The following is a 13,307-nucleotide window of genomic DNA, read 5'->3' on the forward strand; positions in this document are numbered from 1 at the left end:
TTTAAAAAAAAAAAAAGGTCTCTCGAGAGATTGATCGTGTAAAAAAAAAAGTGTATATTTTTGGTGGGTGGAATAACTTTATATTCCACATCTTCCAAACAAAAGCTATAAAAAATCTCAAGTGGGTTTATGAAGAAACTAGTGAAAACTCAAAAACAGCCAACAAAATGAAGGCTTGAAAGATGAAGCCAAAAAACATAAAAGAAAAAAATGGCGTGTGGACAATGGACACACACATGGGCTTTCTGAATAATTCAAGGATTCAAGAATTCTATTGTATTCTACAAAGTATAGAAGTTAGATATCTTCTTAGGGAATGGGGATGAAGCATTAGTTTAACTGCTTCTTGTAAATTTTAGCATATAAATCGCCAAACCATGTCCAACCAAAAAATGTGCCAAATCTTCTTTTAACTTTGGAAGTTTGTGTAAAAGAGTATATGCTCTCTCAATATTTTTACGATGGTATAATATGATCACATTTTGAACATTGGTATGGAAGATTTTAGATTGTTGGAGGAATATAGAAGTGATAAAATAAAAAAGATAAAAAAAGTTAACAAGATAATTAAGGCAAAAATAAGTGATAGAGAGGGTTGCCTTAAGCCTTGGCCAAAGACAATATGTTTGACCTTGGTCGCAGTTGAGGTCATGCATAACGAGGCATGGTTATGCCTAAGAACATTATCCTGGGATCAAAATGGGTACATGATTTGAGGAGGTGCAAGCCTTCAACCATGGTTAAGGCTCAACCTAGCTAGCAAAATAGTCAATAAAGTATCTTTGTTGCATGTCACTACTTGAGGAGACGAAATGATTATTCTAATATAGAATCAAGCCTCTAAGAACAATAACCTAGGTTAACTATTCCTGTAAATATATTATTTATAGTCTCAAACAAACCAAGTCAATACTCACTTTTTTAAATCCTCAAACTTTCAGAGTTTTTCACTACTTGACTTGAATATTAAAGTGTGTATATAATAAGCACTATACGTAGATGTGCAAGTTTTCTTTATTTTGTATGTCATTTTCTTCTCTTCTCTAAACAAATTTATCTTTGTTTCTATGTAAATGGTTGGAGTCTTTTTTCTTTTCAAATTTTGACATATTAATAGACATAAACCCTTTCAATCGATTTTATAATCTTTGTAACTATTCCAAAAGGTCTTACTTAAATGAAGATTGTTATATCACTTGTATACTATGAATCTTCACTGCACCCATCTAACCAATGAATCTTCACTATATCTAACCCAAAGATCACACTTACTTGAAATATGGAATAATTCAATGTTGAACTGAGAGCTAAAATACGAAGATAGAGAATATGAAAAGAAGGGAAATTTGTGAAATGACACATTTTCTTTTCTTGAGTTGATATCTCTGCAAAGGGGAAGAGGAAAGGAATTGTACAATTTTTGATTCCCTTTGTGGGTGTGGGTGTGGGTGTGATGATTTGTTTGTGCAGTTGAAGCATCATATCTTTGTCCAATGGGTTGCCGTACAATCTATAATCTTTGCCCATTGTTCATTGCTTCAGAGTGTGGGGTTTACATAAATATATCTGATAAATCTTTTTTAGAAAAGAAAAAACACAAACACACACTAATTAGATCATGAATAATGAATATAATGTCATTTGGTCTTTGCACACTATGCCCCAAACACACGCAAACCATTTACTTATTATTTCATTTTTCTTCATAATTGCTCGAATGCATATGAGCTTTGATATTTTCTGTCTTCCTCTGCTCTCTCTAAACTTTAAAATATCTCTCATTTTAAATAAATTGTGATCTCATAGTTTATATTCATCTAACTTTTTTAAACTTTCATCTCATTAACCACATAATTCAAAATATTAGGTATATATTTATAACAATAATGAGAAAATGCCTTACTTCATTCTCGTTTGAGTCTTCGCTTTTTTTTGTTCAAGAGATTTTTTGAATTACCTAAAATTGACATTATTTACCTTAATGTAACTTTTTCTCTTTTTATTTTTTATTGTATGTTTCTCACATAACAATACATGCTCAATAAAGCCCATAAACTAAAACGAAAATTTTGTCAAAATCTAGAGAGATTAATGTTAAGAACTAAAATAAAACAAAATTTAAAACTTGAGGAGCACACCAGGATTTAAATCTATAAATTGGATTAAAGTGTCTATTATGTCAAAAAATTCTTGGTGGGATTTGAAATCTTCAAGTTAGAAACTCCAGTATACATCTTAATTCCTTTTTACAATTTAAACTGAGAAAAATCAAATTTAGGACAATTAACTCCATGCAATATGCTGCACACAACCAACTTTTGGTAATTATATATATGCCTGACATTTACGAGGAATCTTAACATTTTTAGTAAAAGAAAGATAAATAATAACAATAAGTAAATAAATAAATAAGATAAAATAATGTTTAGGTGATTTTCTAAACTAAAGAATGCATAGGATATCATCTTCAGATTTTAAAAAAATCTTCTACAGATTTGAGCCCACCTAGATTAACCATCAAGACTAACTTAATAATCATTCATTGAGCTTCTTCATCCAATAAAAAAAAGTATTATATATTCTTATTCCTAATTCTTACTATAGTTTTGAGATCTTTTCCCTTCTATATTATTGGAGTTTGACCAGCTACCTCTCAACAATATAGAGCTAAAAATAAATATTGATAAATAATACAATACATCTCCCTCCAATGATACACCTTTCTTGCTTTTTATATATTATTCTAGATTGGGCTGTTCCCCCTCTTCTTTGACAATTAAAAAGCCCCAAATATATATTTTTTAGAGAAAAAAAACTTCTTAATCTCCATTTTTTTGAATGCAAGAGTGAAGGAAAAATTATTTAAAAAAATTGTTGCATGTACAATTCAAAATGAACTCATTTGTTTTTAATTTAATTTGATGTGAGTATTAATGTAAAAGGCAGGTGAGAGGTTACAAATGTTAGGCTGAAACACCAGACAACATATTTCTGATTACAAGAGAGGGATTCATATATACAAAGAACCATTATTAATGGATAAGCTTTGAATGCGACACAACAAAGCAAGATGCAATTTGTGATATCCCAACAGCCTTGTCTTTGCAACTCATTTTGTATGGTAAGTTTTCGACATTTTGTCAAGTCTTGAATCAGACGACTCAGTGTAAATACTAACCATCTTCTTACTTAAACTAATTCCTATCCTTTCAATAATTATTAACATCCTTAATTTCAATAACATATATGTGTGTGTGTGTGTATATATATATATAATGTTTTTTTTTTGTCACCACGTGGTTCAAAAATTCAAAACAAAAAGTGTCATTTTTATTTAATTTGGTAGTAATTTAACCAGCTAGCTAGCTGCACCCACACTCATAATGAGATCAAGAGAGATAGTGATTTCAGCACTCGATTCATTTTATTTTTCCAACCAACCAACCAACAAAAATTCACCTCTTTTGAGAAATAATTCATCACCCACCGAAAGCTCTTCCGATCTTCCTGTTATTCTTTTTTTATGGGTTATTACAATAGTGCTAATTACAACTACTTGTCAACATCAATATAACGATCCAATTCCATTTATTTTTTCACTGACCTATGCTATCATAAGAACTTCTAATCTCCAACTTCATTAACACCTGCTGTTGGGAGTAGCTTATATATTTCATAAAGATATATCATATGTTTGATTTTAGTTTATGTTCCAATATTTTAAATTTGTTATTTTGTGCCTTTTTAAGTGTATCACATAAACTTTCAAACTCTTAGCACATATGAAATTCTGCTAGTAAATTACATAAATCTATTTTAATCAAATTTCTAAAATTTACTTTGATGGTTCATTTCTTAACCGATGAATATAGATCTATAGAATATGATTTAATAAGTTTGAAAATTTTGTATTTTCTACCACATACACATTACTAGAAAGTAGTCTGTTTGAAGTTGGTTATGATTGTATCACTAATACATTCCTCTACTCAACAGTTTTTTTTGGTTGGTTCCATTCTTCATTTAACACATATATTTTGAAATTTTGTGGGAGAGAGAAAAAATAATAATAAAAGTGGAAATTGATTAGGTTAAATATATAAAAGATAATGAAAGCTTAACTATTGTTTTCCGTCTTAGAGTTGACTGATCAAATATGGGATGGGGAAAGCGGTAAAGGGATAGATACTGCTTTTGTAAAATGTTGATTAAATGGGATAGGTATAATTGCTTTTGTAAAATGTTGATTAAATGGGAAGGAATTTAAGAAGAAGAAGAAGATGACGACGACGATGATGATGATGAAGAAAGAGTAAAACTGCTGACTAGAGGATCCAATTTTCTGTACAACAAAATCTTATGTGTGGCCAAATTGGCAGTGAAAAGCAAGAAGAAACGACTCCTATAATTTCAATATGCCACGTGCACTTCACATGTCACATGTGGCCGGCCATCCCACCACCCAAAACCCCCTTTAGCTTTTTGAATAAATTAATAAACTACACTCCTCAGTACTCACCTTATAAGATATTAAATTAGATACTTTTATGAATATAACCACATCTTTTTTAATTTACTTCAACATAGCTTTAGTTGGACGAGGAAATTCAAATATAAAATAAAACCGATGATTCAAAGAAGTACAATAATTCTACCAAATCGGTATGAATATTTGGTTTCTGGGTGGGTTTTGGTTGAATTCAAACAAATAAAAATTTTATAGATTGATTGATTGGTTGTGTAGTGATTAACTTTCACCTACTATATACAACAATACATACATTGATAAGTTTAGCTTAGTAGTAATTTACCCATGATCTGTTTTACTTGAAGTTGAAAATTTCATCTCCACACGTCATTAAAGATAATGGTAAACTTGGGATGAAAAATAATATATATTGAAATCATATGTACCAAGTCCAACATGGATTAAGAATAGTAATGTAGTATTAAATAACAAGTAATAGATTATATAAAGGTAAAAAGTATGAGCTTTTACAGAAAGCAGTAGAAAATCTTAGGTTTAAAGTTGAAGGATAGGTTTTAGGTAACCTTTAACGGTAGAAAAGGGAAAAATGCTAAGGCTAGCTGTTCTTTCTTTCTGCTTTTAGTTTAAGTCTATTTTTTTGCATAATTTTTAATTTTTGCTTTCGTTTCTTAAAAGACTAACGTAAGATATGGAAAGAGAGAATAATTTTGAAAATTTAAAAAACAAAACTTCTAAGACTTCCTATGATAAACATTTCAAATTTTGATTTTTATTTTGTCTGTTTTAAATTTTTCATAAAAAATATAAACAATATACATTTGGCAACTAATTTATTTTCTGTTTTACAAAATGTACTTTTTCAAAGCTTTTTTTTTCTTCATTTTCAATCTTTCAGTTTGAATAATTTGCAAAACACACTCATTTTTTAGTTTTGATTTTAAAAAACAAATGAGTTATCCAGTAGAACCTAAATAATTATAAAACCAAATCTAAAGAATTTAAGTCATGTTTATTAATTAGCAATCAAAATTGGTATAATCACAATGCGATTTTATTGATAAATTAACCATAATGGACTTCAATTACAAAAGTAATTAGATTTGATCAGATTTACTCGAATAACATAATTTGATTAAAATTGAGATTGTTTAAGTTATTTTGTCTCGTACATCATTATCTTTTTTTACCAAGTCAATTGGTAAAGATAATAGTAACAAACACAGTGACAATTTTATAACCCTCCTAACAATAATTAATTTGATTTCACTTTAACTTTCAAATGCATTGATACATACTACGCTCTACCATCAGATTTTATTTATTGTAAATTTTATATCTCATCAGGACCGTAGGATTCAGCAAGCAAACAAATCTTATCAAATTAAACTCCCTGAAGAAAGTGGAACAGTAGTGGTGGTGACAGGGGAGAGTAAGAGTGAGTTCATTGTTTGTTCATTGCTGGAGAAAAGAAAACCAAAAACCAGAGTTTAGCAGTATATATATATATAAGACGTCATAATTACAAAGCATGACCCCTCAAGACTTTTAAACCCTAAATATATTCTTCTTCCTCATCAGCCATTAAATATTGTCTAAGAAAATTTGGAACTAATGATGGCTGTTTCATTCAAGGGGAGCATTATGTCTCAACCTTTTAAAAAAAGAACTCCTCCTTCTCGAGTTGCCCTTTCAATGGAAACATTAAATTAATAGACTATATATAAAAAGTAGGGAAATTAAGAGAATAAATTAAAAAGGGTGGAAGTTTTTTCTACACTTCCGGCAAGGTGTGCAAAAACACCCTACCTGTAACTGACACATCTTACAGTTTCCGATGTGCGATTCCTCTTTGGTTTTTGACAAAATTCTCATTCACTCCTTCGGCTTCAGTTGATTTTTATAGTCGATGAAATTCATATAAACCAGTAACAGTGGATGTTTGGAGTATGGCCTATTTTACTTTTGACTGAAATAGTTTATAAATTATTTTTGTTGGGATAAAAGTAATAAATACTATAACAAAAAAGAAAAAGAGAAGTGAAAAACAGTAAATATTGTAGCATTTTAAAATAGTATTTAATATATTTAATTATAGATTATTGTTGGGTATCTAAATTAATTGAGTTAACTCACTCCACTAACTTTTATTTGCAGTCCAAAACGACTCCTAACTTTAATTATTCAAGTTCTTCTAATATATGTCTTAAACGAAGATAGATCAAATATTGTATTATCGATAAATTTATTGATGTTTTATTTGATAACTATTCAATTTATTTTTTGTTTTCTTGTTTTGTAGACTAAAACTATATTTTCCCTTATTCTTGTAACAGTATGCATAATTGTAAGTATAAGAGTTGAAATCTTATTCAAATTATCTTAAAATGTTGTAATATATTCAAATCTTAGTCTATCATTATAGATTTTGTTATATGTTTATAATTATCTTTAAAATGTTGTAATATTCAATTACGGGTCATAAATATATTTTTCGTTATAACTATTTTTTTTATTAAACATGTAGCATAGAAGAATCAAACTACTAATCTCAAAGTGTTCAAAGTCCATATTTACACACAAGGATTAAGAGTGATGGGAGTAAAGTTATTAAGTTCTTGGCTCTTTATTTAGCTGCTCCTAAAGAGTGGGTAACCCTTAACACACACCCCTGATACAATAATTTGATGACTTAACAATGATGAAACAACACTGTATTGTTTTCTCGAAATTACATATCTAAAGTAACATGACTCATTGTCTCGTACTCTTAGAAATAATGTTTTTAATTTTGAAAAAGAAAAAGAAAAGAAATATTGATGATAATAATTAGGGAAGTTGGGTTGGGGGTCGTGCGCGTTATGTTTATGTGTAATGGCGGCTGAGGGCCTGGGTGTGTGTTTCTTCATCATTAGTCGCATGCTGCCAAACACACACATCCCTCTTTTTTATTAATTATTAATTTCAATCTAAACTTTTCCAAACTTATCTTCCAAAAGTAAAACCATTTTCTATTAAAATTAAATACTCTTGCTTTTAATTTCAAATTATTACACCTACAAAATATCCACTTTAATTAATTTCACCTCTAATTTTATCCTACTCATTGAATAAATCCTTTTTTTCTTTTTTTTTGTTCTTAAAGTTGCATCAATTTGTAATTATTCCTTAAAAAAATACTTAGTTGAGTTCAATTACAAATTTTCATGTAGGAGATTGGTTTTTTTTTTTAACAAAAAAATTGTTTAGATTAAACTGAGTTTTTCTCTAAAACAAATGGACGTGTTCACTATCCATTAGATTTTAATAAATAAAACTAAATACTTGAAATTTCTTCAAGGTCAATATTTGAATAAAAAAAAATGTAACTTTATTTTTACATGAAATCATTGCTCCCCAACTTACAATTATGATACTAAATAGTGCTTTCCTCTGCTTTTTTTTTTCTTCTATAAATCCCCTACAAACTGACTGACAAAAGTGTAAACAAATATAGGGTTTTTTTTCTTTTATGAAAAGTGTATATGGTTTTTTTTTATAAAAAAAATATGATGGATCAGTGGAGTCTTCGAACATTTCCACTAAATGGAACGCAGGACACTTCATAGCACCTTCATCATTTTCGTTTTATTGAAAATATATACAATTTTCATACAAGAGAAAAAGTGTGTATACTTTTTAGTTTTACCTTAATACAACTTTTTATTATTATTGAAGCTGAAGTATCAACCTTTCTAACATTGTAAAATTCAAAGAAAAGAATATCAATAATCTCTTTTTATTGACAAATTAGTATATGTAACTTAAAAATACATTTAGTCTTTTAGTTGTAAACTTATTTCTCTACAACTAGGATTCTCTATTTTCTCAATTATAAAAAGTAATTAAATTTTGATTGTGCAAAAAATTCCTTACACTTTTTTTTAAAAGAATAATACATAACGAGTAAATAAGGCATCCATATTTCTCTACCAGATACTAATTATTAGCATCCTACCATCTCACTCGTTACACTTTGTTCTAAGATTCTATTAGCATCAATCTTTTCCTAACCATCATACAACAAATTTCTCTTGAAAAATTCTAAAATGTGTTTGAGAAAACACCATTGCATCGGCTCCATAATGGAAAGACAAATCTTTTCTCTTTATAAACAATTACTCTCAATTTTGCTTACAGAGATATAGGTATGTATCCCTTACATATACTTTGACCCTATTTTTATCCATTTGTGTACATTCAGGAACGTTCATTACACATGAACAAACAAAAAAAAAATTAAAATAATTAAAAACTTAAATTAAAAGTAGTAAACTGTTTTGAACCATATTTGACGTTGCTGTTATTAGTATAAATAGGAGGACATGGAGAGTGAGGAGTTTGCCACATAACCTATGTGTAAGTTAGTAATCAGCCTAAGATCATAGTAAACTAACTCGTATTTATAAGGCTAGAGCCAGAGCCTAAACCAAGATGTGCGATGGTATGTTTTTAATTTTAAAGAAAAAATGAAATGATTTAAAAGTCAAAATTTGTGGAAGATTATTTCACTACCTTTTTCTCTCTCATTTCGAAGTGTTGTAATTGAATGAGGTTGTCTAGTCAGAGCTAAGAGAAGGAAGGAAGAGAGAGAGAGAGAGAGGACGAATGTGGGAGACAACTTTCAAACATTTGAAAGCTACCAACAGTTGACACAACGTCTTTTTAGGTCTTTCCAATGGGGCCCTTAATTATTTCTCCATTTTCCCCTTTTCCTTCCAATTCTCCTATATTTATATCTCCCAATTCCTCCCCAATTCTCTTCACAAAACAAAACAAAACCCATCTTCTCTTCCTTCTCTATTCTTTTTCTTTATCAAATTCATAATCTAATTAATAATGGCTGATCATGGAGGAGGCTCAGTTTCTGGGTCGTCAAGATTTTGGTGTTCAATTCCTGAGAAACTTCAACTCCATGGCGCCATGTTGGCCTTGCAATTCGGCTATGCTGGATTTCACGTTGTCTCAAGAGCTGCCCTTAATATGGGCATTAGTAAACTTGTGTTCCTTGTTTATAGGAACATCATTGCCTTTTTCCTTCTCCTTCCCTTTGCCTATTTCCTCGAAAAGTACTTTGCAACTCCTTTTTCCTTTCTTCTTCTTCTTCTTCTTCTAATTCATTCATTTATTATGTACATCTCTTTTTGCTTTCATCATTTCTCACACAACAGTACTCATTATTTTATGTTCTCTCAGGAAGGAACGTCCTCCCATTTCTTTCAATTTTCTTCTTCAGTTCTTCCTTCTTGCCCTTGTTGGGTATGTCTCCCTAATTTATGACTATAGTACTTTTTTGTTCAATTTCTATATATATACACAGTTTTTAAAGAATTACAAATATTTCAAAATTTATCACATTTTATTTCTTTCAAACTTTTGTTAGAGATGATCATCAATAAACTCTAATAGCTGGTTTTAAATTAAGTGAGTTGTTTTTATATATATACAACCTGCATATTTTTATATATCAATTCCTATTATATTTTATTTTATCAATAAAGAAACCTCAAAAAGAAAAACTTTTACTTACTAGTGTGTAGTTAAGTATTGATACTTGTAAGACTTGAAGAGTTGATATAATTAAATTTACTATCAGTAACATATTTAACATATCTATAAATAATGATATAATTAAGTTTATCATAATAGTAGTGTATAACTTTTAATTTTTAATTTTGTATGTACCAGAATCACGGCAAACCAAGGATTCTACTTGCTAGGTTTGGAGAACACGTCACCGACGTTTGCTTCAGCGATACAAAACTCAGTTCCAGCCATAACATTCCTCATGGCTGCATTACTCCGGCAAGACATCTATAATTTACACATCCAGAACTTTTAAAAAATAATAATAATAAGATTATTGGGTGAGTACGTTTAAGTTAATTTTAATTTTATATGATTACACAGAATAGAACAAGTGAGACTAAACAGAAAAGATGGTATAGCAAAAGTGCTGGGAACAATATGCTGTGTAGCTGGGGCCACAGTGATCACTCTTTACAAAGGTCCAACAATATACAGCCCAACTCCTTCACTACAAATTGCACCCATCACCACCGCACCCATTTTCGCTTCACTTGGGGACGCATCCGGGAAAAGCTGGACCCTTGGCTGCGTCTTTTTGATCGGTCATTGTTTGTCTTGGTCTGGATGGCTTGTTTTGCAAGCACCCGTCTTGAAAAAATACCCAGCTCGTCTCTCTGTCACTTCCTACACTTGTTTCTTTGGGATAATCCAATTTGTCATCATCGCTGCCATTGCGGAGCGTGATGCTCAGGCTTGGCTCTTTCACTCTGGTGGTGAAATTTTTAGCGTCCTGTATGCGGTATGTATGTGATTTTAAGTTGATGAGTTATAATTATATATATTTTTATTTTTTTGGTTTGGTTTGGTATAGAAAGTGAGTGGGGGATATATATAATTGTGTAATGCAGGGAGTGGTAGCGTCGGGAATTGCTTTTGCTGTACAGATATGGTGTATTCAAAGGGGTGGGCCGGTGTTCGTTGCGGTTTATCAACCAGTTCAGACATTGGTTGTCGCTGTCATGGCTTCCTTCGCCTTGGGTGAACAGTTCTTCTTGGGAGGGTAGGTCCTCTTCCATTCTTACTCAATCTTCACACAACTTTGCTTTCTCCTTCAAAAGTGCATTCTTTTAAAACTACAATTTTCTGCTTTCCACCACTTAATCATTTCTCTCAAAACAAATGTGAATTCAAAATTTCATTTGATAATTTTTTAAAGAGAGACTATCAAGGTAAATACTCATTTCAGCTATTTAAACTTTAAAGAACATTTGAACCGGAGGTACTCTATTTAATGTTTGAGACTCTCATAGTATACTTAATTATTAACATCTATATCTTGCTATTTTAGTATTTTAACCTTAGACACACATTAATATAATTCATCAACTAACTGTAAGAACTAATTCTTTACAAGAGTTTAGTTTAACCCGTACTTCAACGTGCCTTTTGTATTAGAAATATCTATTTTTTCTAACTAATGTTTGCAAAATTCAAGTAAAACTTTTAAATAGTATAAAAAAAAAAAAGGAAAAAGACGAAGGGATACTTATATGTGAGATGGAATATATGAAGAAGCAAAAATCTGAGATACTTATTTAAGAAAGCTGAAACTCATATGAAAAATAATTACTGGAAAACAAATACAATTTGTAAAAGACAGATTAAAACCGAAACCAAAATTCCAAATAACCCCTGGCAAAAACAAACTTGTTTTCTTTTACAACTTGGAAAGGAAAAAAATATTTTAAATGAGACAACTTTCACGGTCTATTACGTGTAATAGACCAAAACTTTTGTTATATTTTGATTCATTTTCTTATATTTCATATTTATAATTATAAGCTTTATTTTTAAAAACTAATATATACATGTGTGTGTGATTATCAATTGGTTGAGACTTACAAAATTGCTTCATCTAATTTGACTCTTCCTTTGTAAAGAGTCCAAACACATACTTCCAAAATTATGTAATATTTCAATATTTGATTAATTCATGTATCTAAACAAATTATCCAATAAAGAAAACAGCTACAAAATTTTATCCTCACACGGTAAACTTAAGATTCACCACCCGAAATCAATCAAATTAATTCTTTAAGATGAGTTATTGGATGTTATATATATATATAAAGGAGAAGCTTAATTATATCACATTCACAAAGGTGGCGTCGTGGGTTAGACGTTCAGATCACAACTTTTAAATATTTATTTATTTAGAAAAGAATAGTAATAATAATAAATAAAACTTAACAACTTTAATCACCGATTAATTACTTTATACATAAATATATATAAAAGAAATCAATATTATTTATTTATTTATTATATGATGGTAGCTACGAAAATGATTGTTAATAATGAATGTGAGGGTGATGAACACACCACAGGATCATTGGAGCGGTATTGATCATCGCCGGTTTATACTTCGTTCTTTGGGGGAAAAGCGAAGAGAGGAAATTTGCACTTGAGAAGGCTGCCATCCTCTCTGCTCCCGACCACAGTGGTAACAATAGAACACCTCCACACATCATCAAGCCCTCCTCCATTACTCAGCCACTTCTCATCCATTCTTCAAACGACAGCAACGTTTGACGACTTTCACCAAACTCATAAATCTTTCAACTCTCACTTCTTCTTTTTTACCTTTCCAAAAGAAAAGAACAGCGCTTAATTATAAAACAAGGTTATGTGTGTATTAAGATTTTCTTTCATCTTCTTCTTTTTCTTTTGGCCATCTTTTGTTGACTTTGATTATTTTTTTTCTTTCTTTTTTCTCAATGGCTTTTGTTAATTAGAGATGGGTTGGGGAAAAGGGGGAAAGCTAAGGGGGGTTGAAAGAGAGATTCATATGTGAAGAGGGATGAACTTGTATTGATCATCAATGCCACTTTCAGTTTGTGTGGGCTCTAAACCCCATCTTCCTTTCCTTTTTTTTTTTTTTCTTCTTCTTTTTTCTTTTTTAATATCTAGGTCTCATTTAGTAATAATTTTGTTTTTATAAGTTTTGTTTGCTTTTTAACAATAACTTTATAAATACCACTATTTTGCTTTTGTATGATTGATTTGTCTACATTTTAGGGTATTTTTAAGTCTAAACTAAAATTTGAAAATTAAAAAAAGAAAAATTCAAACAACACTATATGGCCGACACGATTTAATATTTATCAAGACACATAGAAGCATAAGGTTATATGTTTAAATGGGTGACATTATTTTTCTCTACAATTAGTATTGATACTTACACCTAAAATCA

General features: G+C 30.0%; 1 protein-coding gene across 1 annotated transcript; it reads left to right on the forward strand.

Annotated features, from left to right (window-relative positions):
• Window positions 1-9,274: 9,274 nt before the first annotated feature.
• On the forward strand, window positions 9,275-12,980 carry LOC101218486 (protein WALLS ARE THIN 1). The gene is made up of 6 exons (XM_004147795.3): window positions 9,275-9,594; window positions 9,722-9,784; window positions 10,214-10,330; window positions 10,436-10,853; window positions 10,963-11,114; window positions 12,442-12,980. The coding sequence occupies exons 1-6, from the start codon at window positions 9,365-9,367 to the stop codon at window positions 12,644-12,646; spliced, it is 1,185 nt and encodes a 394-aa protein (XP_004147843.1). The 5' UTR covers window positions 9,275-9,364; the 3' UTR covers window positions 12,647-12,980.
• Window positions 12,981-13,307: the final 327 nt, after the last annotated feature.

The sequence above is a fragment of the Cucumis sativus genome, chromosome 3 (genome assembly GCF_000004075.3).
Source record: "Cucumis sativus cultivar 9930 chromosome 3, Cucumber_9930_V3, whole genome shotgun sequence".
Classification (NCBI taxonomy): domain Eukaryota; kingdom Viridiplantae; phylum Streptophyta; class Magnoliopsida; order Cucurbitales; family Cucurbitaceae; genus Cucumis; species Cucumis sativus.